We start from the raw sequence: 26,839 nt of genomic DNA on the forward strand, positions 1-26,839 counted from the left end.
AGATTACAAAATTTGGCGTTTTGCTGAAACTTAAGAATTTCTGTTAAAAAAATAACTAATAAACTATGGTAAAGTCTTTAGGATTCTCTGAAGCCTCAAAAGTTCACACAAAGATTTACTACAGGGAAGGAAGAAAAACAAATAACTTTAGAGATACTTTATAGACTTTCTATACAAAATAAAGACTTGCATTAAAATAGTGACCAAATCTCTAAAAAAGAGACCTGTTTATAATAAAAACCATGTTTTAGTTTAGTTTTAGAAAATATATATTCAGATATGTAATATAATTAGTCTACTACATTTGATCGCCACAATACTACATTCAGCAAAATTTCTAAATTTTGACTTTGAAACATTTTCTACTAATGGCCAGAATTATTCTAAAAACGATAGCTTCCTCTTTCTCCGCAATTACGTGTAAATACACACCACTCCTATGAGTTTTTATGTAAATATCTTCTTCTATAAATCACAAGGATGATCATAATTTAAATCTGAACGAATCGATTATTGTGCCTTATTTTGCTTCTCTTTGAAAGCGCGTAAGTCTCCGGGTTGTCTTAACATTGATGCGTCTTCAATAAATAGTGCCCTCCATCACCATCGCCACTAATCACAATGTTCACTAGACGTACAAGGAGCGTATGCTCCGCATACTTTCCAGCCGTTGCTTGGCGGCATCGGTCAGCAGTGGACAGTTCATCATGTTAAGCCACACCAGCGTTCGGCAGTGATTGATAACATGGTCTATCGAGGCGTCGGTAATCGATCGGCAACCGTCCAAATTAAGTAGCTTCAGACGTTTCAAATCTCGGCATAGCATCAAAACCGCACTGTCGCAGATTCGCTTGCAAGCGTCCACGTGAACATACTCCAGCCTGGGACACTGTCGAACCAGCGCACGTATCCCGAAATCTGTGATGTTCAATCCTCGAAGGTCGATCTTCTTGAGTCGTGGAAAGCTTAGGGCCACCAGTGTTTCGTCCGACAGATCCCGACATCGGCTCAGGTTTAGGTAGCACAGTTTCGTGAGGTTTGTAACGGCGAAGAAACGTATGCGCTCAAATGGCATATTAACGCTGTCGAACACGGTCCTACTGAAGAAACTGTCATCGATGTCGAATGTACGCTGAAGATTCAGGTATTCCAGGGACTTCAAATGGGCAAACGAAAGCTGCAAATCGTGGATGTTCTCGTACGAACACTGGTACAGCGTCAGGCTGCGGATGTTTGGTGATTTTTCAAAAAACCGTGGCAATGTGTTCCGTGAAAAAGTGGCAGCCGAAACGTAGAGCTTTTCCAAGTTGGCATTTTCATAGCTGCTAAGGTCGAGGTTGCCCGCCACGTGTGTAGCGTCGGTGATCTTGAGATACTCTAATCGCTGCATGTTCCGCAGAAATGATTGGTACAAATTATGCACTCGGCATATGTGCAGCTTGATCCGCTTCATGTTCGGGAGGTTTCTGCTTATTTCGCCGAGAATCTGTAAAAATAAAAAAGCAGTTAAGGTACCGTGGGGCAAGTGGGTAATGGAATTCGCATAGTTGAGATTCTTCAAATTCTAGAGACTTTAAATTGAAACAAATGAGGTCGTGTATATTTTTTAGCTTGACTCCCACAAAATAGAATCAGCATGCTGAAATTAATTTTTATGAAAAATTGAAGAAAAAAATACAGAAAAAGTTTTTGAAAAATGTCTCCTTACTTTTCACTTGCCCCAAAAGTGGGGCAAGTGAAAAGTTTACCGTTTTGAACAATAATTTCAAAAACAAACAGTTATATTCACGATTTCTATTAGTTTTAACATTTGTTAAGGCTTCACAATGAACAATAACATAAGTAACATGTAAACAAAGAAAATGTTATTCTTTTCACATGAATTTTCTTGTGTTCAGTTATGTTAGTTGAAATGATTCGACAACATTATAACTGCAACATTTCCAATGTTAGTTCTTACATTATAGGATAGCAATTGCATTTCTGCTCTGTAGAATTTCCACCGCTCGTTATTTGTTTTTGAGAAAGTTGAATATGACGTCGGATAACTCTTCGGGAGAAATCAAACGGAATACTTCAATAACGTATTTAGAATTTTTTTTATGTGGATAGACCTATACCCCATTTTTATGTTTTGAACTAGCTTACATAGACATTCCACGAGATTTGTGTGTTCTCTAATATTGCAACTTTTCAGTCAACGTCTTCCTTTTAATTGGCTGCCCGAAGTAGACATATTGATATTGTAATGTTTGCCAACATCTTTTAGAGAATTTCCATGATTTCTAATAGCTTTTAACGCTTGGGTATGGTGTTACTTGAATTATCAGCACGTTATGTTTTTCTATGATAATTGCGAACCATGTTTACTTATGGCTACTTAAGTTTGAAAACTCAAATTCAATCTCTAATGATAAACTTTTCACTTGCCCCACCTGATAAGAAAATTGACGGTGTTTAAATTTAGTTATTTTTAGGTCTACGTCGAATTAATTCTAAAACTTTTTTTATTGCAGTTTGAAACTGTCACAGAGGACAACTAAAAAGTGGTACAGGAAATTATTTTCCGCAACTTTTTTCCAGTGAAAATATTAAAATAAGATTGTACGCCGCCAACTTGTTACGAGTTGACAGGTTAACAATTTTTCGCTCTATTATGCAAAAATGGCTGAAAAATCTTCGAAATCTCTTACCTATCGTAATGTTCTGAATGGCCTCAAAGGTTAACGCATCAGTTGATAGCCAGACATCGCACGCGTCGGACGTCATTCTTTACCTCTCGCTTTGTTTCGCAGTTTTTGGAAAATGTCCGGTGCGCGAAAAACCCCTAGTGGTTGATTTTAGTGTGCTACCTGTTCGCCCCGAAGTGGCTAGAGTGCATCAATTTTTGGAGAGTGAATTAAAACTCCAATATGCGGATATTAGGAGCATACAGTTGCATCACTCACGCAACTGTGTGCTCATCGAAATGAAGTCGCATGAAATCGTTGCGCGCTACCAAGCAGAACACAATTGGAAGCGATCAATGATTTGTGGAAACACAAAATTTCGGATTCCCGTGTACGTGGATTGTGAGGCAGTGACGGTTCGTGTCCACGATCTTCCCCCGGCGATGAGTCACGCCACCGTCGCCGACCACATGTTAAAATATGGAGAGGTAATCTCCATTCGGAATGAGAAATGGAAGCATTATTTCCCGGGACTATCCAATGGAGTGCGAGTTCTCAGGATGAATCTGCTTAGACACGTACCTTCATTCATTACCATTGAAAATGAAATTACAATGGTGTCTTATTTCAACCAGCCTAAATCCTGCCGCCTATGCGCACAACCGCTTCATCCTGGCAAGAAATGTCCAGATTCAAGCATCGCTCCTGCTGGCAAAACACTTCCAGAATCAACAGAATCGACATCTTCCGTCGGGCTGTTCACTAAGGACGACTTCCCGCCGATAAACATCGATCATCAATCTCCTTCTCCAGATAACGTAGAGGAGCCAGAAGAAACGAATCAAAATAACGACGACGTGTGGACTGACGATGACAAAGCATCCAGCTCATCCACAGAACACAATGGGACGACAAACAAACGACGGCGATCGAGGCGGGTCAACAAAGAGAGTGGAACGAAAAAGACTTGTTCTGATCAGTGTTCCCCAAACACTGATCATGCGCAAATCAATACATCTTCTGATGGAAAAAATGCTATTTTTGAAAATAAATGTAACAGTGGTTTTGAACATTCTACGCATAGTAGAAAGCAGAAATCGGCTCTGTAAAGCTGGGTACGGCGTGTGAGCCTTTAAATAAACGAACTAAAAAAAAAAGGTTAACGCATGAGTTTAAACCGTTAGTTCACATATTCAGTAAAATATATCAATTGTTTTCACTTACCCCATTTACCCACTTACCCCGCGGTACCTTATTATAATCTGTCCTGGATTTCAAAAATCACGTTATCTTGATAAATCAGCGTGGGCCTATTATCTAGCTGATGAAGGTGAGAAAACCGAGACAATCTACGACGTAGAGGGGGCGGCAAAGATGAAACGCTAGTTCGATTACATCGAAAACTAAGACATTGACTTCTCAGCATGATTCGTCAAATGTTCGTTGCATTACTCGTGTGCAGAGCATAGACACAGCTATCATTCCGAAGCATGAAATCAAATATAGAGCCCCAGGGGTCGATCGCATATCAGCCTTGATGCTCAAGGCAAGCAAGCGTTAGACTTCGCAGAGGCAGACCATAGAAATAAAATGAATCGACCAACATTTGACCTAGCAGCAGGTCAAGGTGATAGCGGACAATCGTCCAGGATAGAAATCTTCAACTTTGGCTCTTTGCAACACCAAGGGTTCTGTGGATTAAAAGTAGTACCTAAATTATAAATGACAGAAATAATTTCTGGAAAAATATTTTGAGGAATTCCTTGGGAAATTTCCGGAAGCCATTCGATCAAACCGTTCAGTTGATTAACTGACAGAACATACACTCCGTGATCAATCAGGATAGTGACATTGCACATCTAAAATGTACAATCATAGAAACCTCAATACTTATAAATTTATAACGGTGCCGGCAATGTCCTTATGTCCATCGGGGAGAGAAAGACATGTTAATTAGATAGCCGTTAGATAGATAGTGTTTTGTTAGTGATGGGTGCGGTATTCGACCGTCAGGATACCACTGTGGCAAGCGGTTAAACTGATTTATATATTTCTAGCTGATTCTAGTTTATGTTACGCTAATAATACTGGTTAAAATTTCAAAGAAGTCTACAACGAAAATATCAAAGGAATGTTCTAGGAAAATCCATGAAAATCACAGGAAAAAAATGTCAAATTATTGTAGGAATTTCTGGAGATGCCTTTGGAAAAAATCCTAGTTTAACTTTTAAAGCTATCCATAACGAAAATGTTATTAATAGGAATCTACCAGTGTTTTTTGATCTTATCCTGCAAAAATCACCTGAGCAATACCTGACGAAAACTTCTGACAATTGTTCTGATGAAATTGTTTGCGGAAATTATGAAAAAAGACTTTAAGTAATCCATGCCGTAATATCACGAGAAATTCCCAAAGAAACTCTTAGAAGTACCAATATATACAGGGATTCCTTTGAAAATTCCTATTAAGATTGTTTTTCAATAATTATTCCATCAGTTTATGCAGAAAATCGTCCAGCCCAGAAGGAAACTTGGAGGTGATTACTTCTGGTATTTTTACAGAAATTATTTGTTGAAATCTTTTATGGTAGTTTTGAATAAAATCCCAAGAAAGGACATGAGATAAACTTTGGAGGGATCCAAGAGAATGCCTGGCAAAAACCATCAAGAAATTAAAAAAAAAATGACATAATTTTTTCATTGGTTTCTCCGAGAACTTCTTTATGAATTTTCACTGAGTTCATCCTATGATTTCGACGGAAAATCATTCCTGGGATTAGTAGTTCTAATTCAACAAATTTCTGCATGATGGTCCTTCACGTACGTATTACATAAAAAAATCCTATTGTTAATTTAAAATATAGTCCAGTTATTTATTATTCAATGATTTAGGATTTTCTGGAACTGGCTGAAGAAATAGGTACAAGCAATTCTAGGAGTCTCACCAACATTATTTTCAAAATAATCTAGGAAAGATTCTTTTCACAATTTTGGTTTGATAGAGTTCATCAGAGAACTCTCTTTGCTTTTGAGGTTCTTCCTGATGTTTCTCTTCAGATACCTTTAAAGAATCTTTCAGAAAATCTCTCGGGAGATATTCAAGATTTGCTTGAAAAATTCATAGCAAAAATTATTAGCATAGCATAGACTGACTGTACATGTCAATGGTTGCTACTCCGTGATTGATCTGAACTGGTAAGAATTGCACTACGATCCAAATGAATAAGGGATGGGAGTTTCCGCTTACTCTCGAAGTGCAATTTTAGCAGATCTAATATTATTGATCAATAACGGCGCCGGTCAAGTCCTTACAGTCAGTTGGGATGGGGAAGGAATGTTAGGGTGTAATGATTGTTGCTTCTAGAGACCGAGAATACCTCTGCATCTCCACAATCACCACGGGAAAGGTGTTTATTAGTGAGGGAGGAAAAGATCTGGGAGTCACCTCTGGTCGGTGATGCGATCCATGGACAAGGGGGAAATATACGACTTATATTTAAAGCTAGTTTTGTATTTTTGTTTCGAGAAGTTTTTGGTAGAAGCTCTAAAAAATACGTCAACATCTATAATGTCGAACAATTCAAAAGATGATTTTATTAATGACGAAAACTGAAAATTACATGTATATATTTTAAATTATATGAAACAGGAATAATGCCGACACTTGTAGTGACGAACCATACATAGTTTGTTTGAAAATGACATATGAGTGTTACTGTGCATTTTGTCTCGATATGGTAGAAATTTTAAAAAATACGTCAACATCCACAATGTCGAACAATTCAAAAGCAGAGTTGCTTGCTGTCACTATCAATGCTTGAAATTTGCTGATTTGTACAGGCCGACTGCGATACAATTCGGATCATTCCATATCACATCAACATCATGCTGTCTGTTCTATCACCCTTGCATTGATGGCGATAGACTATGGATATCACTGATGGGTCAAGTTTAGCCTTAAATTAAGCAAATAAAATGGCAACTTATCAGTACGATATTCTTGATAGTGCTGCAGATGGATTGAAACTGTGTGTTGGTCACTGAAAAACATCAATAATGTGGGTAATTACCACGTGATCACTCATTCTGCAGTGATTGTGATCTAGAGTGCGATGTCGCATCACCGCTGTTGGTTGTTAGATCAAAGTGATATTGATAGTTCGCAACTGATATTGACAGTTTTAGTCCATCAGCCATCAGCTGATATGACTGATATTGTGCAACTCTGTTCAAAAGATAATTTTTAATAATGTCAAAAAGAGGAAAATATATGTATATTGCAATTGTATAAGAAAATAGCATAATGCCGACACTTATAGTGACGAACCATACAAAGTTTGTTTTAATATTACATAAAAGTTACGCTTTGAAGAAAAAATGTGTTATCATTAGCATGAAACGAACTCACCAGTTGGTAATCCATTCTCGACTGAACACAAAACTGACACTGACAGCAAAACTTCTTGGCGTTCCGAAAACAAACCGTCTTGCTTTGGCCTTCCCAAATACCTACCCAGCAAGACGCTCCAAAACAGGGAAAAAAAATCTCCGGTGACGAAAACCCGCGAAATCGTGAGCAAAATCTATCGGACGACGCAAAACCGAACTGTCCTGCTTGGGCCTTACGAAGCACTACCTAGCAAGACGCTTCAAAACAGGAAAAAAAAATCTCCGGCGACGAAAACGCGCGAAATCGTGAGCAAAATCGATCGGACGACGCAAAACCGAACTGTCCTGCTTGGGCCTTACGAAGCACTACCCAGCAAGACGCTCCAAAACAGGAAAAAAAAATTCTCCGGCGACGAAAACGCGCGAAATCGTGAGCAAAATCTATCGGACGACGCAAAACCGAACCGTCCTGCTTGGGCCTCACGAAGCACTACCCAGCAAGACGCTTCAAAACAGGGAAAAAAATTCTCCGGCGACGAAAACGCGCGAAATCGTGAGCAAAATCGATCGGACGACCCAAAACCGAACTGTCCTGCTGGCCTCACGAAGCACTCTGTGTTTGACCAATTTAGCTATTCGCAACAAACTTTGTTCAAGATAGGTTCATTTTTAGGCTTGTCTAAATAATTGTGAAGAATGTTCAGAAAGAGATAGTTATTGTAATTCTTGAAATTGAATCAAAACCTAAAATACCTAATTAGTTTAAAGTGACCAGACGTCCCGGATTCAAGCATCCTGTCCCGCATTACGAAGCGTCCCGGAAAACGTCCCGGATTTGATCAGTTGACCACTTGTTGTCATTTTATCATCTGTATGACAGCCAACTTGTATTATAATTTCAAAATACACTTTCAAATGCTTGATATAATTTATTATATAATATACAATACAACATACAATATGTGACAATTTCTTATGAATATTGAGACAGATATACAAAACATAAAGCTTCCAAAGTAAATGTTAACTCGTACTAAAATTTGAAATGTGAGTCAATTATTTCAGTTCTTGAAAATCTCCACCGAATTTCAACAAAAATTTAATGAATTTCAGGTTTCTAGAATTGGAATTTAAGAAACGAAAAAAGTCATGAGACCCTAAAGCAGACGAATAGTCCAAATATTTTATAGATTTTTTTCATTTCAAAAGGATGATCATCTGTTCTGTTTTACTAACCAATAAGTTTCACATGAAACTATTCAGTTATTTAACGTTTAACCACAGACAAACAGACGTAACACTTGAATTGCTTTCATCGTACAATAGAATAGAGCTCAATTCTAATTTTTGGTAGTGGGCCGATGAGCCATTCGTGGCGCTCGCATCAGTTTTGGTCGAGTTTGACGTTTGCGCACTACCGCCACCTAGTTCGCGGTTTGCCAAACTCAGTGATTTTAGCATTGGGCGTCAATGTTTGCGAGACTATGTTTTGAATTAATAATTGTTCAAGCTGTTACGTCTGTTTGTCTGTGGTTTAACCAACATGCTTAACAATATCAGTCCTGAAAATATATTCTTTGACAGAAAAATCTTCAATTTACGAAAATTTTGCTCATTCAAACAAAAAATTGCCTACATCCGGAAGAATGATGCGAAATGCTAAAATTTACTTTTGCAATTAAATGATCTTATTTCGGTTCCGGGTCATTTGGCCGAATGCCATTTGGCCGATGTTGAAAACAATAGTGAACTACAGTTAACATACATTTGTAATGAATGTTGAAGCTGAATTTCACAGTATTCTCTTAGAGCACTTATATAGCGGCCCACCACATCATATAGATCGATAAGTTAACTGGTAGATCAGGGCTGTAATCATAAATCCTACACATCAGCGTTGAAAAAATTAAATCATTTTTTTTTGTTCTTGATTCGGCCAAACGGCATTCGGCCAAACGACCCATGCGGTCAAATGACATTCGGCCAAATGGCGTTAGGCCAAACGGCGTTCGGCCAAACGACCAAATGGCCAGACACCCTTATTTCATAGTTCTAAGAGGGAGTTATTTTTTTAGTTTCAGGGGACCCACATTAAGTGAATGGGACTGATTTTATATCTTAAAATATGCTTCAATATGATAATAGTTCCACCTCAAAGTCACATTTTAAATTTTTGTTTCTGTCAAAGTTATTTATAATTTGTTATATGTTTCTTAAAAGTTACATTATATCTAATTAAATAGCTGACAATAGCTTAATTCATAATAAGCTTACAAAAAGTTACAAAAAAGTGATCCATATGCGCCCCGGTAAAAGGCACCAATAGAATAGACGAAATGGTTACACATAGGTTACACCTTATTTTAAAAAAAATCTTATATATTCCTTCTCAAAATATCAATAAATGAAGACCCACTTTTTGGCGATAGTGATATTTCGGGGTACATTCTAAGTATTATAATATTTGTCCCGGATTAGAGCAAAATATATCTGGTCACTTTAAATTAGTTTTGATTAGTTCGAACTTCGAGTGGGTAGCGTCAACGGTACCAATATAAGAATCATTTTCAAAGTGATGCCGCGGGCCTTACGTTGGACAGCCCTGACTGAGGGGCACTTTCATTATTCACTTTGGCATGGGTTTTTTCTCGACTGAATTGTCTGAAATTTTGCAATAAGAAGCACTTCAATGCGCTCTGTAGCTTTTTAAAAATATCACTCTTGAAAAATTCATAGCAAAAATTATTCTGCAAAAAGGCAAATGATCCTTCCAGGTGTTACTCCTAATATTCCACAAGATTTTCATAGCAATTTTAATTTGGAAAATGTTCTTAGCGATGTCTGAGAAAAGTTCTCCACAGATTTATTTGCGTTTTTTTGCAGAAAATTCTTTAAGTGTATCTTAAGATTTCATTAAAAATCAATTTGATGTTGGTCTCTGCATGTTTTCGAAACTCTTTTTTTTTTTTTACCAAATCGTTTACTTTAAGGCTCACATGCCGTAACAAGCTTTACAGAGCCGATATTAATTTTCTATTATTCATAGAACAATTTCCCCCCTCTACAATTTTATTTTTCGATAAACATTTTGTACCATTTCTTGATACATCGATTTCCGTGCGATCCGTGTTTGGGGAACACTGATCAGAGCAAGTCTTTTTTATTCCACTCTTTTGGTTAACCCGCCTCGATCGCCGTCGCTTGTTTGTAGCCCCATTGTGCTCAGTGGAAGAGTTCGATGCATTGTCATCATCAGTCCAGTCGTCGTCGTCGTCGTTGTTCTGTTGCTCTGCTTCTTCACGAACGGGAGATGGAGATTTTTGCCGATCGTTGTTTATCGGTGGGAAGTCATCTTGATCAAACAACTCGTCGGATGATTTTGATGCTGCTGATATTTGAGACGATTTTTCAGCAGGTGCGACAGTTGAATCTGGACATTTTGTGCCAGGATGATACGGTCCGGTACATCGTTGGCATGATTTAGGCTGGTCGATGTACGAAATCATAGTGATCTCGTTTTCAATAGTAATAAACGATGGGATTTGCCTCAAAAGATTCATTCTAAGGACTCGCATTCCGTTAGAAATGCCCGGAAAGTAGTGCTTCCACTTCTCATTCCTAATGGAGATAACCTCTCCATACTTAAGCATGTGGTCGGCGACGGTTGCGTGACTCATAGACGGTGGGAGGTCGTGAACCCGGACCGTCACTGCGTCACAATCCGCATAGACCGGAATCCTAAATTTTGTGTTATTACACAGCATTGACCTCTTCCAATTATGGTCAGATTGGTAGCGTGCGACGATCTCCTTCGATTTCATCTCTATGAGCACACAGTTACGAGAGTGGTGCAACTGTATGCTCCTAATGTCCGTATATTGGAGCCTTATTTCATGCTCCAAGAACTGCTGCACTTTTGCCACATCTGGGCGAACTGGGAGAACACTGAAATCGATCACCAAAGTGTTTTTCCGCGCACCGGCCATTTTCCACGAACTGCGAACGAAAGCAAGAGGCAATAAGTACGTACGACGCGGGCGAGGTCTGGCTGTTAACTGAAACTCTTTTAAAAATCAAATATTAAAAATTCGGAAATGTCCACTTAAGAAATTGTTATGAAATTTCTAGCGGAATACTGTTCTTTCAAAACTCTTCCGCGAAAAAAAAAATCTCCAGAAATTTCATCAGGTATTTTTTCAGGTTCTATGAATAACTCCATATTTTTCTGAATGTGAATCCCGAGTTTCTTCTTTATAACATCTAAAAATCTTTGGTTTAAAAACTATTCCCTGTCCTTTGGTTCAGAAAGGGGTATGGGCGCGTTCTGCCAACTCGGTCGAGGCAGATTTCTTGTGTGAACAAGTTACAACATGGACTTTCTAAAGTGCCAGAATGAAGTGTTGTGCTTGTGGGGAGCACTTGAAGATGGGATGGAAGGTCATTACTTCGCGTTCGTGCTTTACTCCTGATTATATTAAAAGTTATATACAATAACCGACCCTAAGTTTAACTATCGAAATTAACAATTACAAATACAATAATCGTTCTGAGTTCACTAACATGTCGTCGCGTTAATTTTATCATAATGATCTTTTATCTACATCCGTCGAACCATTCTGAATGACCGTTGTGAGAATATCACCAAGAACTTCTCACATGCATTAACGCTGAACTGTCCTACATTGAAAGTTGTTGTATTGTTGAGATGTCCTGAATGCCGCATATGGCGTACAGTGATCATTGCCATGGAGTTTCTCGTAAGCTGCATGGAGATTGTTATCATGGGAATCCAAAGAGCGAATTTTCTATGATTTCATTGTGGCCAATACAGCAATAAAGCATGTAACAATCACTAACTTTTCTTCTCTCTTTATCCTTGTTTTCATATCTAACCCGCCATTACAACGAGGAAAAATTCATCGGAGAGGAAAGACATGGCAGCGTATTGGCCGAGAAAAGTTAAGTATCATGTTTTTGTAAATATTCTTATTACTGATTGCAAGGTGAATCAGATTAACTAAATTTTAAACTAATAACAAACTTGTTCCACAGAGCTATTTACAAAACACCACCCAAAATCCCTCCTTTCCCATATCCTTAGGCAAAACACTTCACTACCCCTATATGTATAACTGATTCATGTTCTTTTGACCTTGCATCATTCATACGTGTATTGGAAGTCAAGAGTAGAAGCAAAACTTAAAGAACCTTCTGGTCAAAGATGTTGCGTTGCCTACTTCCCAAACTCCAAAACCCCCCGGTGTATTATGGACGGTGTGAGTTTTCAAACTTATGCTGGAGACTTGGCCCCTGACCCCCTTGTACATCAATAAAATAAAATAAAATAAAATAAAATAAAATAAAATAAAATAAAATCTTTGGTTTAAAAACTATTCTAGGAATACCTCACAAATTACTTTACGAATCATTACATATCCATATCCAATTTATATCAGATGTATAGGCTAACACATACAAAAAAAGTTTTGGAAGAACTACAGACATTTGTTGGATAATTTCTTGAATTGAATTCGGAAAATTGACTGAATTCCTGTCGGAAACTTCAAGGATTCACCGTAGAATTTCTGAGCTTTTTTGACAAAATACCTCACAAGTGGTTTTTGTAAGATTTACTACAAACATTCTTGTTTTTTGGCGGTATATTTTAATAGCATTGGCACATGCCGTTTTGATTCATATTACGGACAGCTTCAAATTCCGGACACTCTACTTTGTATGGAAAACATTTCACGCGAAATGTTTCAATTTTTGCTGTTCAAAAGTTCTCAATTTCAAGGCTCGTTTTAGTAAACTTTTTCCATATATATCTTTGAAAATTTATAATGCCCAACTACCTTAGATGTCTCTTTGGTGGTTTAACGATTTCGATTGATGATTTGACTGTTCCATTAATGATTATCATGAGCTGTCCGGAATTCGATTCAAAGTGTCCGGAATATGAGGCAAAAGTGAGGAAGCGTCCGGAATAAGAATCATGAAAAGGCCACACATTTTCATTTATTTAAAATTATTGAAGTTGCGGAAGCGTATTCTTCACCCACCGTTCGAAAGTAAAGGGCTTCCGACGCTCGATAGCGCTAAGGAATCATACAGAATGATTTGTTTTGTATGCTCTATGCTGGGTTATATTTCCCTGAGTCCTTAAGTGTCCGTAATATGAATCAAAACGGTATCTCTTATGGTAACATTCTTGAATTGCAGATTTAACTGAGGAAATGATTTCATTACTTTGAAAATTTGTTGAGGAATTCCTTATCGACTTTCAGAAATCAGGAACGATACGTACGAGAATTCTGCAATTTCTCAAAACTCCTAGATTTCATCTATTTTATATTCTTCTAAATTTTGCTCTTTGGAGTAAGAATAAAAATGTGTACGAAGTTCACCAAGAAAGCGTCATGCGAAGAAACAACGGATCAATAAAGCTAAGTGATTTTTCTAAAGCTTTTCTCTAGAGGTGAATGATTAAAAGATAATTAAAACCTTTTTAAAAAACAAACAAAACAAATTCCTCAAGACATTCTATTAGAGTCTTAGAGTCTATTAGAGAACTTATTTTCTTGTCTTCTGGATTCCTCAGAATTCTGCCAGAAAGTCTCGAGGAATTCCGCCCTGGAATTGCACAAGAATTCAATCTTAGAATAAGGAATCTGCCAATAATTGATAAAACCATTTCTAAAGAAATGTTTTCACCTTTACGTTACCGACCTCCGACATGGCATTTTCAAATAGCTGCCATTTCATCAATTTCCATTCGATTTTTTTGAAACCACCTTCAGTTGATTTTAAAAAGGTACTAGTTGGACAATTCGGAACCATTCCGTAGATATTCCGGGTTTTACTGGGGTCACAAGGACGCCAAATTTCGAAAATGTGATTATTTTTTTATTTATTACAGTTACAAAACCAATGTTTTTTATGTAAAACGTAAGATATTGATCGATTGTCATCATTTAAACATTATTTGAATTAGTGACTGTTCCGGAACACCGTAGTCGGTTCCGCCAGGGCCCCTTTGGGGACAGTTCCGTTTTATGTCCAAATCATACCGTGCGACGTCTCAATCTTCGTGAATTCGAAATGACATGTCAAGTATGGAAAGAATTGTAAAATATTTGAATTGATGCGAATAAACTGGCTAATTAAGTTTAAAGCCTGATAAATAAAAAAAGAAAACAAAAATGCATGGATTATTTGAAGGAAAAACCCTTGCGGATAATAGATTAAATCTCGGATGGATTCCAGATTAGATGTTTGATGAATTTCGGGCTAGACTATTGTTCTGATGAAATCCTTGACCAATTGTGAGATAGTTGATAATAAGTTCCCTTGAATTCATATGAAGATTGAGACATCGCACGGAATGTTTTGGACATAAAACAGAAATCTCCCCAAACAGGCCTTCGTGAAACTTGTGCCAGAAGTTTTGGAATGGCCCCATCTCTTTGCACCGAGTTTCTTCTTCTTTTACTGACATGTTCTCCGAATTCATGAAAATTGAGACGTCGCAAGGTATGTTTTGGACATGAACCGGAAATGTCCACAAAGAGGCCCTGGCGGAACTTGTTTCAGGTGCTCTGGAGTGGCCAAATGTGTTTGTATTTAGTTTATTTCTCCTTTATTGACTTGACATGTCCTTTCGAATTCACGAAGATTGAAACGTTGCATGGTATGTTTTGAACAATCGATCATCATCTTACGTTTTACATGAAATCTACGATGTTGTATGTAGCTGCAATAAATAAAAAATAATCACATTTCCAAAAGTTGGCACCCTTGTGACCCCAGTACAACCCGGAATATCTCCGGAATTCCGCATTGTCCATTTATGATAAATGTTCCCGAAATGAAACCAAAAAATTCGAAGCAGCTGATTGGTTTTCAGGAACGCTCAACTGCAATATATTTTTAATTATTTTCCATAACTTTCTTACAACTAATTCATTTACTTACAAAAAAAGTGGTTTCCTTCTCACAACTTCCAAGTTTAGTAGAATCAAATTTTTGGTCGGATGAATACTGGTGCCGTTACCCTACTTATGTTGCAGGTGCTGTTCATGATTTGGGTGTTTATAATTACTAATCAGAAATCACTATTTCTCATCCTACTTCTACTTTCTATTTTTCGCAGTCAACGGGAACGTTAATTTGGGACCTAATTGATTTTCAGGAAACCAGGTAACCGATATTATACTGCCGCTAGGGAAATGGTAAGTAACACAAATTAAATTCAATCTTCATTTCACTTATCGCACATATTCTACTTCCAGGACTACTTACAGATAATTATACACTGAACCAACAAATTTTCGGGCTTTCCGCAACTATTCTCACCACAAATTATACTTATTTCCGTATTAAACTTTCCGAACACAATAAAATTTACGTTGGAATCAATCAAATTATTAATTTGCGATTCGCTCCCAATACGACAATTCGTCCGGTGGGGTGTGCTGCTGTCGTCATGATGATGGTTGACGAGAGCAATGTCAAACTCATTCATGGTTTCAAAACATTCGAAACAAAATATTTATTTACACCGCTTACTTCACTTATGTATGAAATTGAATGAGATTCAATGGTAGAGAATTCATTTATCTACCCAATGGTATGTTTAGGGGCAGCGGAGAATGTCCCGAAGCGTGTTTTATTCAAGCGCAAAAATCGCTCAGGCGAAAGTTCCAATGAAACTAACCTCACATATCCTGATTTTCCAACCTCAAACTAGTGCTCCTACCAGCCGGATCTCAATTTTTATGAAAGTAGTGCAATAATACAAAAAACAAACGTATGTAGAACATAGAGAATGGATATTCCTACCTTTTCCGCCCAACTGTTTCACTGTGAACCGTCTTATTTCAGGAAAATAAAACATTTTTCCCCTTTAGCGGCATGTGATGGATGCGTGAAAAATCAAATCTCTCATCATCTGACTAGTTGCGCTACCAAAGTATAGATGGCTAACAGTAGCTGTGATGTTAAAGTCACCAAAATAGCTTTGGTGAGCGAATTTGACGGATAGCGCCGACAATTTTTGTCGCATAGGATTCATCCAATGTAGCGCGGTTGTTGCACCATGGCCAGATTCATTTCCCGAGCGCGTGCACGGAAAGAAATAACAATTGTGATTTAAAAAAAAAACAGTAGCGGAAAATCAACTGATGATCATTGTCGTTCTACTATTATCAAACATTTTAATAAAAATAAAATGCTTTTAGAAGTGCGCAGCAATGCTAAATCGGTCTGATGTATTCTGCGCAGTTCATATGTATTTTCCACACGTTCTCCTATAATTGTTTTTAATCCACTTCGATACCGTCAATCCGCCCCCAAACTGGATGGCGTACACTCAGCTTAAGGTGATTATAAAACGAAGCCAAACAAGGGCACAAGACTGGAGAATCTGACAACAGTTTGCGTTGAAAACCAATCAATCTGCTTGCTTGCTGGTGGTGACTAATGGGATAAATTTTCAACGGTGAGAGCTGTTTGGTTCTCAAGTCTTGTGCTTTTGAAAATTTGAGGTGTGACTTTATTCTATAATCACCTTAACGCAATTTATACTTAAGTATTGAGTTGTAAATATTAGTATATATTAGTTGTGTTGCTAGCGGACATCTTGAAAATTCACTGAGATTCTTTCAGAAACCCTTCTGAAATTATTATATGTAGTTATTTCTTTGATCGCTCTGATTTTTCCAATAACCTCCTTGGGACTTCCTATTGGACTATCCCAGAAACCCATCTTGGGTTATTATGAAAATCCTTTCAGGATTCTGCTGTAAAATTCTGGAATTCTGCCGAAAATGATTAAATGATTGCTTTCCAGTGTAATGGAATCTATTTTAAATTCTGGGTTCGGGGATTCTCACAAAATTTCTCGGGATTTCTTCTGGAAATCCAATCGAAATTATTATTTAAATTCTGATATTTTCCTCGTAATTCTTCAGTATTTCTTCTGTGAAACTCTTTGAAAGTTCTTCAAAATCCCTTTGAGATTCTTTCCGAAAAATGTCTTAGATTATACCTATTATTCTAGAATACTCTCGGAAAGACGCCTGAGACTATAATCAAAAAAATCTATTATTTCACTTCACTTTCTTCCGTGCAAATTCTTGGGATTCTTTCGGAAATTCCTCTGGAATTCTTTTGTAAATCCCAATGGAATTCTCCCAGAAATCCCTGTGGAATACTTCCGAAAATCCTGCTAAGAATCTTCCAGATGACGGGAATTTTTTTAAATTAATATTTATGGAAATCATCCGAAAATTCCTCTGTAATTGTTTGTAAATCCTCCTTATATTCTTACAGAAATCCTTCTTATATTCTTACAGATTTATTGCTATTGATTTTATTGTTTCTGCCTGAGATAATTTTGTACATCCAGAATTATTCCGAAAATTTCTTCGTGATTCTTTAGAATTTTTTTCTAAGATTTTTTGAGAAAAAAAAACTCTGTGATTCTTCTGGAAATTCATAAGGAAGTGTTTTTGATTTTTTTCGTGATTTATCATTGATTTTCCTTGAAAATTTTCTTAAATCCTTGTTAGAATTTTCTGAAAATCCATCTTGACTTCAAATGGAAATCCTCCAAGAAAACTACCGGACAGTCACTGGGATTTTAAAAAAAATACCTATGAGATTCTTTGATTACTGATCTCTTCTTCTGAGCATCTTTTGAAAGTGACTTTTAAATGGTTCTGGAAATTCCATTTGAAATTATTCCGTAAATCTTTCTGGAGCTCTTCTGGACATCGTAATTATTCTGGAAAATATTCATGAAATCTTCTGGATGTCTGTGACTTTTCATTGAATCTTCAGGGGTTCTTGCGAAATAACTTCTGGGATTCTTTTGGATATCACTGTAAAAAAACATTCAAAATCCATTCGAAATTCTCCTGAGATTGTTTCAGGAATTTACGAGAATCTTTAAAATAATTCCTTTAGAAATCTCCCTGATAATATTTTAGTGATTTCTCTGTGGTTCTTCTGTAAATCGACCTGGGATTCTTCCGGAAATCCTCCTTTAATTCCAAAGCAATTTCCAGAAGAATTTTCAGAAGGATATTTTTAAGAATCCTGTATATTTTTCCCTAAGAATCTCAATGTATTTAAACAAAATACCAGGACAATTTACGGTTGAATCCCACAAAAACTTCCGGTGGAATTCTTGAATGCTTATCATTCAAGCAGAATTCCAGTCGTATTTCCGGATGAATTTCGGCAGGTTTTACGGAAGAATCCCAGCAGAATTTCTTGAAAAATTCCAGTAAAATTTCTGGAAGAATCTTTGAAAGATGTTTTGAAGTCCTCCAGCAGGATAACAAAAAGAAATCTGAGGGTATTGTAGAAGAATTTCCGAAAGAATCCTAGAGAGATAGTCGAAATAATAACAGTTTTCTTGAAAAATTCAGGAAACTCCCAGAGTCTAGAGGTAATTCGGGAAGAATTTCTGCAAGAATCCTTAACAGAAGGATTTGAAGGATCCTCAGAAAGATTTTCGAAAGTATCCCAGAAGGTTTCGCGAAAGAATGCTAGAAAGATATCTGGAAGATTTCCTACAGGATTTTTGGAAGAGTCCCAGACAAATTTCAAGAATATGGACGTAAAAATCTCAGTGGCATTTCTAGAATAATTTCAGAAAGATTTTCGGAAGCATCCTCGAAAGTATTCTAAAGGGATTCCGAAAGCATCTCAGGTGATTTCCGGAAGAATACCAGAGGTATTCTCATAATAATCCCAGAAGTATTTCCGGAAAACGGCCAGAGTTATTTTCGGAGGAATTCTCGACGAATTTGTAGTAGAGTCGTAGTACATTTTTTGGCGAAATCTATTTATTTATTTACAACATCTTCGACATTATGCCGCACAGACTGAGCTTAGGTTTACTTAATTCTATTCTTAAACACAAATTTACTAATATTAAAATCAAAAACATCACAAACGTCATTAAACAATCTACAACATGAATCGAGCGGATTATTATACCCATAGAGCGAGCGATGGGAAGGTATCCAAAGCAATTGTCGATTCCGGAGCTGACGAGCTGGCGCGTGAAACTGCACATTTGCCAGCAGACTGCTGCAATCAATGTTGCCGGTGATAACGTCGAAGACAAATAATCTCTGCAGCAGAGTTCGACGGTTAGCCAAAGACTGCACACCTATCAGCGCGCAGCGATGCTCATATGGAGGCAGGTGAGCTGGATCATTCCATGGCAGACCTCGAAGAGCGTACCTTATGAAACGCTTTTGGACTCTTTCGATATTTTCGACATGAACAGCATGATACGGAGCCCAAATCTGCACTCCGTATTCAAGCACACTGCGAACTAAGGCGCAATAAAGTGACTTAAGTGCATAAGCATCGTCGAAAAGCTGTGTATTGCGGCGTAGAAAGCCAAGCATTGCATTGGCTTTGGCTGTCATCGTGGCGATATGTTCATGGAATCGGAGTTTGGAATCAAGGATCACTCCAAGATCCTTGATGGACGATACTCTCTCCAGCGATGAGCTATTCAAAGAATAGTCAAAAACTGTGGTGGACTGACGACGGCTGAACGATATGACTTTGCATTTGTTAGCATTCATCTGCATACCGTTAAGATCACACCAATTGGAAACTCTATCGACATCAGCTTGTAGCGCGCAACAGTCCAGCAATGTTTTGATCGTACGAAATAGCTTCAAATCATCTGCATACAGTAGTTTGCCACAGTCCAGCTGATCACACAAATCGTTTATGAAGAGCACGAAAATAAGTGGACCTAGGTGACTTCCTTGTGGAACTCCGGAGGATATACCAAATATATCAGATCTCGCTCCTTGTACTTTCACAAAAGCTTTACGGGAGGATAAATAAGATTTCAGCCACTGGATGGTCCAAGAAGGCGGTCCAAGGCGGTTCAGTTTTGCGATGGCTAAATTGTGAGGTACCTTGTCGAAAGCTTTTGAGAAATCCACATATATGGCATCAACTTGGCTACGTTTCTCGAGTTTGTCGAACACAGCATGAGTGAACGTCATCAGATTCGACGTCGTAGATCGCTTTTTGACGAATCCGTGCTGAAACTCAGATATGGCGGGCTGCACAACTGGATACAAAGCATCGTGTAGCAAAGTTTCGAAGACCTTCGCCAAGCAGCAGAGAATAGATATTGGTCGGTAGTTTTCCACGTCATGTACACTCCCCGATTTATGTATAGGAGTGATAGACGCGAGCTTCCACGCTTCGGGGAAGACTCCCTCGATCAACGAACGGTTGAAAATCGATGCAATCGGCGTCGCAAGCGATTGAGCGCATTGTTTGATGAAGCTTGGCGGAATAAGGTCGGGTCCGGGACCTTTTGAAGCATCTACTTTGCTGAGTGCTGCACGTATACTATCACCGTCAAACGTGACTCGATGGAGCTGTATGTTGTACGATGGAAGGCTGTTTACGTAGTCCTGAGATATTGGAGGTGGATTTTCAACGTATACTGAACGAAAGAACTCTGCAAAGAGATTTGCGTTTTCTTCGGGTGAGCCGGCACTACGCGTGCGATAAGAAACTTCGGCAGGGATTGTGGCTGAACTTTTTCGCCTATTTATGTACGTCCAAAAGGATGATGGATCTTGCTTAAAATTCGATTGGAGGCTGTTGACGTATTCCCGGAAACGATTATGTTGTAGGCGCAAATAATCATCCTCCGCTGTCTTAAGATTACTGATCGTTGTGGGATTTCTGTTACGATAGAATCTTTTTCTGGCTTTTCGTAAACGGTTGCGGAGGTTACGAAGCTGCGGTGTCCACCAAGGTTGCCTGAACGATTTCGTAGACCGCTTAGCTTTGACGGGAACAGTTTCGCTGATGATTCGATTAATAACGTGGTAGAAAGTAGCCACTGAGTTATCAACAGAGTCTTGGTCAAGAAGCTGAATCCAATCCTGAGAAGCTATCAAGTTGTTAATAGCATGGTAGTCACAACGGGAGAAGTCATAGTCAGCACTGAGCTCAGGAGATGATTGCAGTCTTGCGTGACGAGAACGGGCGTCCAACGATAAAATGATTGGCTTATGGTGAGCGTCAATTTTAAGAAGCGATGATGAAATCCTCTAAAAATATCCAGAAGAATTGCATCAGGATTTTTGTTAGAATCTTGCATTGAATTTCCGAAGGAATCTTCGAGAATTTCGATTCGAATTTGATTTCCAGGATTTCAAAAGTAATCCCTCAGGAGATAAACGCAAACTCACATACAGATTTATGCAAATATTCCAATAAGATGTCCAGAAGAATCACAAAGGATATCCGAAAGAATCTCAGATATAGTACCGGAATGCTAACGATGTTTTTTAGATGAGTTCAAAAGCGATATCTGTAAGTATTCTGTGATTTCCAGAAGAACTTAGAGAAAAATCAGAAATAATCTTTAGATTTCCAGAACAATCCCAGAGAGGTTTTGAAGGATTCATAAGTGATTTAAGGAAGAATCCCAGGAGGGAAATTCCATAGAATTCTGGAGTAATTTCTGGACCAATGTCTTTTTATATGCTGTATCAATATTTACTAGTAATTATAATAAACAAGTATTTATGGAACAATAACAATTTTAATTTATCGCCATAATTGAACGACAATTTTAATTAGAATGTGCATCCACCACATCATCCCTCTCAGAAGGATTGTGATTCTAAATATTTTTTTTGCGGTGATTCAGAATTGTAATCACATACTAGTTTAATTGTATGTGGTGTCATTCAATATTTAAAATAAGATTCGTTAAGCCGAACATGTTGATCCTTCGACATGAACCAACGAGCATTGCTTGAAATAAAGAGATTTTTTTGATTACTTTGATTACTGATTTCTTTTTCTGAGGATCTTCTAAAAGTTACTTTCAAATGATTCCGAAAATCCCGTTTGAAATTATTCCATGAATCTTTCTGCAGTTCATCTGGACATCGGAATTATTCTGGAAAATATTCATGAAATCTTCTGGATGTCTGTGAATATCCTTTAAATCTTTCAGGGATTCTGGCGAAATAACTTCTGGGATTCTTTTGAATATCACTGTAATTTGGATTTAGAATTCTCATGGGATTATTTCAGATATTAACGATAATCCTTCATACAGAAGTGATGTTTCTGTGAATCGCCTTGGAATTCTTCTGGAAATCCTTCTATAATCCCAAAACAATTCTCAGAAAATTTTTCAGAAGGATATTTTTAAGAATCTCAATGGAATTTCTGAAAAATACCAGAACGATTTACGGTTGAATCTCACGAAAACTTCCGGTGGAATTCTTGAATGATATCCGGAAGAATGACAGTCGTATTTTTGGATGAATCTTAGCAGGTTTTACAGCACAATCCCAGCAAAATTTATTGAAAAATTTAGAATAGAAAGATATCCGAAAAAAAAACTCCCACAGCATTTTTGTAAGAGTCCCAGGAGTATTTCAAAGATATTGGCGTAAAAATCTCAGTTTTATTTCTTGAAGAATTTCAGAAAGATTTCCGAAAGCATCTCAAGTCATTTTTGGAAGAATACCAGAGGCATTCTCATAAGAATACCAGAAGTATTTCCGGATAAAAATCAAGAGTTATTTTCGGAGGAATTCTCGAAGAATTTCTAGTAGAGTCGTACATTTTTTTATAAAATCCTCTTTAAATATCCAAATGGATTGCATCAGGATTTATGGTAAAATCTTACATAGTATTTCGAAAACAATTTTCAAGAATTTCAAAGAATTTAATTTCCTGGATTTCAAAAGTAATCCTTAAGGAGATACACGCAAAATCACATACAGAGTTCTGCAAAAAAATCCAAAAAGATGTCCAGAATAATCGCAATGGGATATCCGAAAGAATCTCAGAAGTAATACCGGAATGGTAACGTTTTTTTTGGATGAATCCCATAGCGATATCTGGAAGAAAATTCAGAAATAATCTCAAGATTTTCAGCAGAACAATCCCAGAGAGGATTTGAAGGATTCATGAATGATTTAAGGAAGAATCCCGGGAGACGCTCCCAAAGAATTCTAGAGTACTTTCTGGAACATTTTTTTTTTTTTCATATGATTTATATATAAAAATACTTTGATTCAAATATATTTCTTGTGTAGCATTAAGTTTAACTACAGACATAGCTCGTAACATCAATAATAAATTAAATTTATAAATCTTTTAAACACATCCAAATTAAATAACAGTTCAAAGAGTAAAATACCATTCTCATGAGTTTTTGAGAATCATGTGGTCGGTGTTTAGACAGACCAGACTAGATGAATTTTGGAGCTCTAAGGATACGTAAAGAACTCCATCTATTTTAAATCTTCCATGTTATTTTGATACAAATGTATCATCAAATAGATAAGTTCCATTATTACAGTAAATATCTATAATATTTTGATGTTTCACATGTTTGGGGTACATTTTTCTTACTCGATTGAAAAAAACACTTGGTTCAGTCTGTCTGAACACCGACCATATCTATGTTTGCTATTTGATATTTAAATACTTGAATTGTGCTGTATCAATATTTACAGGAAATTATAATAAATAAATATGTATAGAACAATAACAATTTTAATTTATCCCCATAATTGAACGACAATATTATTTAGAATGAGCCTCCCCCACATCATCCCTCTCAGGAGAATTTTGATTCCCAATATTTTTTTTGCGGTGGTTCAGAATTGAAAATATCAAAAGTCTATTGTAATCACATCCTTTTTGTTCAATTGCATGTGGTGTTATTCGATATTTAAAATAAGATTCGTTAAGCCGAACATGTTGATCCTTCCACAAGAACCAACAACAAGCATTGCTTATGTTAAGAGATTTTATCGTAATGCACAACCAGCCTAAACGTTCTTCCCCTTTTGTATATGTACTAATTATAATTTCAAATTATTTTAATTAAATTAGTTGTGTTGTCTACTATTGTACACGGCAATATGTTTTAAAATAAGTGGAGCTGCTTTTAAAACAAACTTTAACATCGATCAACCAAACCATAGAATTCCAATAGCGAAAAAATAAAAATAATAACCGATCATTGCAAATCGAGCCGAACTGGCGCTCTTTCCGTGCGCACGCGCTCTGTCCGTGCGCACGCGCTCTGTCCGTGCGCACGCGCTTTCTGCAGAGCTGTCAAACAGACTTTTGTGCCTTCCTTCTTTCGCTCTCCTTCAACTCAACAACTCAGCACGATCCACCTCGCGGTGGATTGGTGAGCTGTCTGGTTGTTGCAGATGAACACTTATCGTGTAGCGTGACATCATCATTGACAGTAAGCGTGCAACTCACCAGACAAACGATAGGTGTAATTAACAACTGGACTAGTATGTTGCGTTTTGCGATTGGACGCGTATGGCGAAAGATCCCTTATTTACCAATCTCATATGTTTTTTATTTACTTTGCCTATTCTCTTCGCTCTCTCATCGACCGGTTTGTTCGCCATCTCTCCTTCACCTACCACTACTACTATGCGAACTGTCATGTTGCGGTTATGCTCGCGACTAGACCGGTTCATTTCTTAGGCTGGTCCAAAAACGCGTCGCAACACCTTTTTAAAGTCAACTGAAGGTGATTTCGAATGGAAATTGGCAAATGGCAGCTACAGTGGAATTCTGTTTTTGGCAACAAAATCGAAATTTTCAGTTTCCAAAAACGGAACCCCTTTTTTCAATTTATCAATTTATTCAATTCAAGAATATTATTTGGATGTCATTACATCATAATTATGGAGCCAAATGATGGCCAGACTTCCAAATGGTCCATTTCGAAGAGGACTTCCGTAGGAGAGGGATATGCTATTGATTTATAGACCTGTCATGTTAATTGTTACAGACGCTCCACACACTTTTGATGGCTAAAGTATCTTCAATGATGTTTTATAAGATTCAAGTATACAATTTGTATACAAAGGCCGTGTAAAAACAATAATCGTACACGGGAAAAAAATCTGTGGTAAAAAATACTATTGTAGCTGACTACGCCCATTCTTGAAACTACCATGGAATTTCAGACCAATTTACTATGTTTACGGTACATCCCACCACATTACTGGTACACTTGACAGAAATAATTTACAACAATCTGATTTCGACAACAGACATGGTAAAATCAAGCGCATTTCTGGTCTGCTGAAAATTGCCGGTGCGAGCGCTTAAGTTAACCCCCTAAAATGGTAGTTTTTACTGCACAATTTTTTTGCGTGTATCAGTGACTTTTATTCTAGAACTGGACAATTCCATAAAATAATTGAAAAATACAGAAATACAATACTTTTCATTAGACACGTATTAACAAAAAAAAATCCGGGTGTTACAAAACATAATGATGTTTCTAATTCATTCTAAAAGGAATCTCTGGAGAAATTGCTAGAACAAATCCTGAAGCTATTTTTCCAAATTGGTATTATATAATATAAATAAAAATTAGTAGAGAATAATCGCGTAAAATTCTCTGAAGCCTCTAGAATTATGCGTCAGAAATTGCTGTAAACGATAAATGACTAGAAACCGTTTTGGTTTTGAAAAATAACATACATTTTTGAGACCTGCATTAATATAGAGATCAAGTCTCTAAAAAGACACCTACTCCCAGCACTGCATAACTCGATATTCTCTTCAATAGAAGATTTGACTGTATCATATTTTTTAATGACTCCTCGATAAATCCTCGAAATGTTTCTCTAGAATTATCTTCAAAATTACTCTACGTCTGTGTCTTATACATAATTAGCAACTTACCTGATCATCCGCGGGAAACAGGTTGTCAATGTTCAGATGCACGATCGACGGCTGAACCCGGCTGAGCTGAATGATGTCCCGTTGCTTCAAATCGTAGCTGGATTTCAGAGATATCTTCTTGAGCCGTAGCCTCTCGATCGTGGATATCCTCTGCAGCAGCGTGGCACTCACTTTGGTATAGCTCAGGTTGATTCCCTCCAGAGTGCTGCGCACCGCTTGGACAAACTGGACCAGCTTTTCGCCGGACCCCTCGAACGACGAATAGTTGAGCTTGAGGACCTTCAACCGGGGACAAATCCTTTTGAACGCGTCAAAGCATTCGTCGTACACGAAAATCGAACGCAACGTTAGCGTTTCCAGCTTGTCCAGTTTGAAATCGACGATCACGTCCTGAATGTGGAAGTCCTCGAACTTAGTCGTTTTCAGGGCCAAGTACCGCAAATTGGGAGTGAACTTGAGCATCCGGACCAAAGTATCTCCCGACAGCGAACAATCATTCAGGGTGAGATCCTGCAAATTGCCGCCCAGCGAACGCCACAAACTGCTGCTTTCCTCGATGGCCACGGCTTTGAGGGTGGCCTTTCCGTAGCTACTCTTGGACTTGGCCAGAACTCGACTCTGCTCGCATCCTTCGTACAGACGGCAGCTTTTGAACGATAGCACAAATCGATCCATCAGGGAGGAAGTGTAGCAAACCGTATCGTACCAGTGGTGACAAGTGAGCCGCACCTGGGCCAAATCGGACATCGGCAGGTGCTGGAAGATTGTCACCAAAATTTCCGTGGGCAGTCGAGGCAGGGGATGCATATTGTTGGGCGGTTCCATAGCAGAATGTACACAATGTCTCCACAGGCAATCGAAAACCCCTTTGAACTATGTAAAACGATATTACTTTTCGCAATCCGAATACTGTTATCGCGGAGCGAAAATATACTACTGTAATTATTGATAAAAATGACACGACGCAACTAAACAAAGCCGAAAATCACGGGATATAACTTTCACGCACGCTAACTTGA

The 26,839-nt window shown here is 37.7% G+C and overlaps 1 protein-coding gene and 1 long non-coding RNA gene across 2 annotated transcripts; one reads left to right on the forward strand and one right to left on the reverse strand.

Moving 5' to 3' along the window:
- Nucleotides 1-251: 251 nt before the first annotated feature.
- Nucleotides 252-26,823, reverse strand: LOC5579151 (F-box/LRR-repeat protein 13). Its single transcript, XM_001664197.2, has 2 exons — nt 25,821-26,823; nt 252-1,486 (listed from the first exon to the last, which is right to left on the reverse strand). Exons 1-2 carry the CDS (start codon nt 26,643-26,645, stop codon nt 629-631), a joined length of 1,683 nt encoding a protein of 560 aa, XP_001664247.2. The 5' UTR covers nt 26,646-26,823; the 3' UTR covers nt 252-628.
- LOC110676163 lies at nt 15,205-15,472 on the forward strand. The gene is made up of 2 exons (XR_002500123.1): nt 15,205-15,289; nt 15,350-15,472. It is a non-coding gene; the product is annotated as an uncharacterized LOC110676163 (long non-coding RNA).
- Nucleotides 26,824-26,839: the final 16 nt, after the last annotated feature.

This window comes from Aedes aegypti, chromosome 2, assembly GCF_002204515.2.
Source record: "Aedes aegypti strain LVP_AGWG chromosome 2, AaegL5.0 Primary Assembly, whole genome shotgun sequence".
In the NCBI taxonomy this organism is placed as follows: Eukaryota; Metazoa; Arthropoda; class Insecta; order Diptera; family Culicidae; genus Aedes; species Aedes aegypti.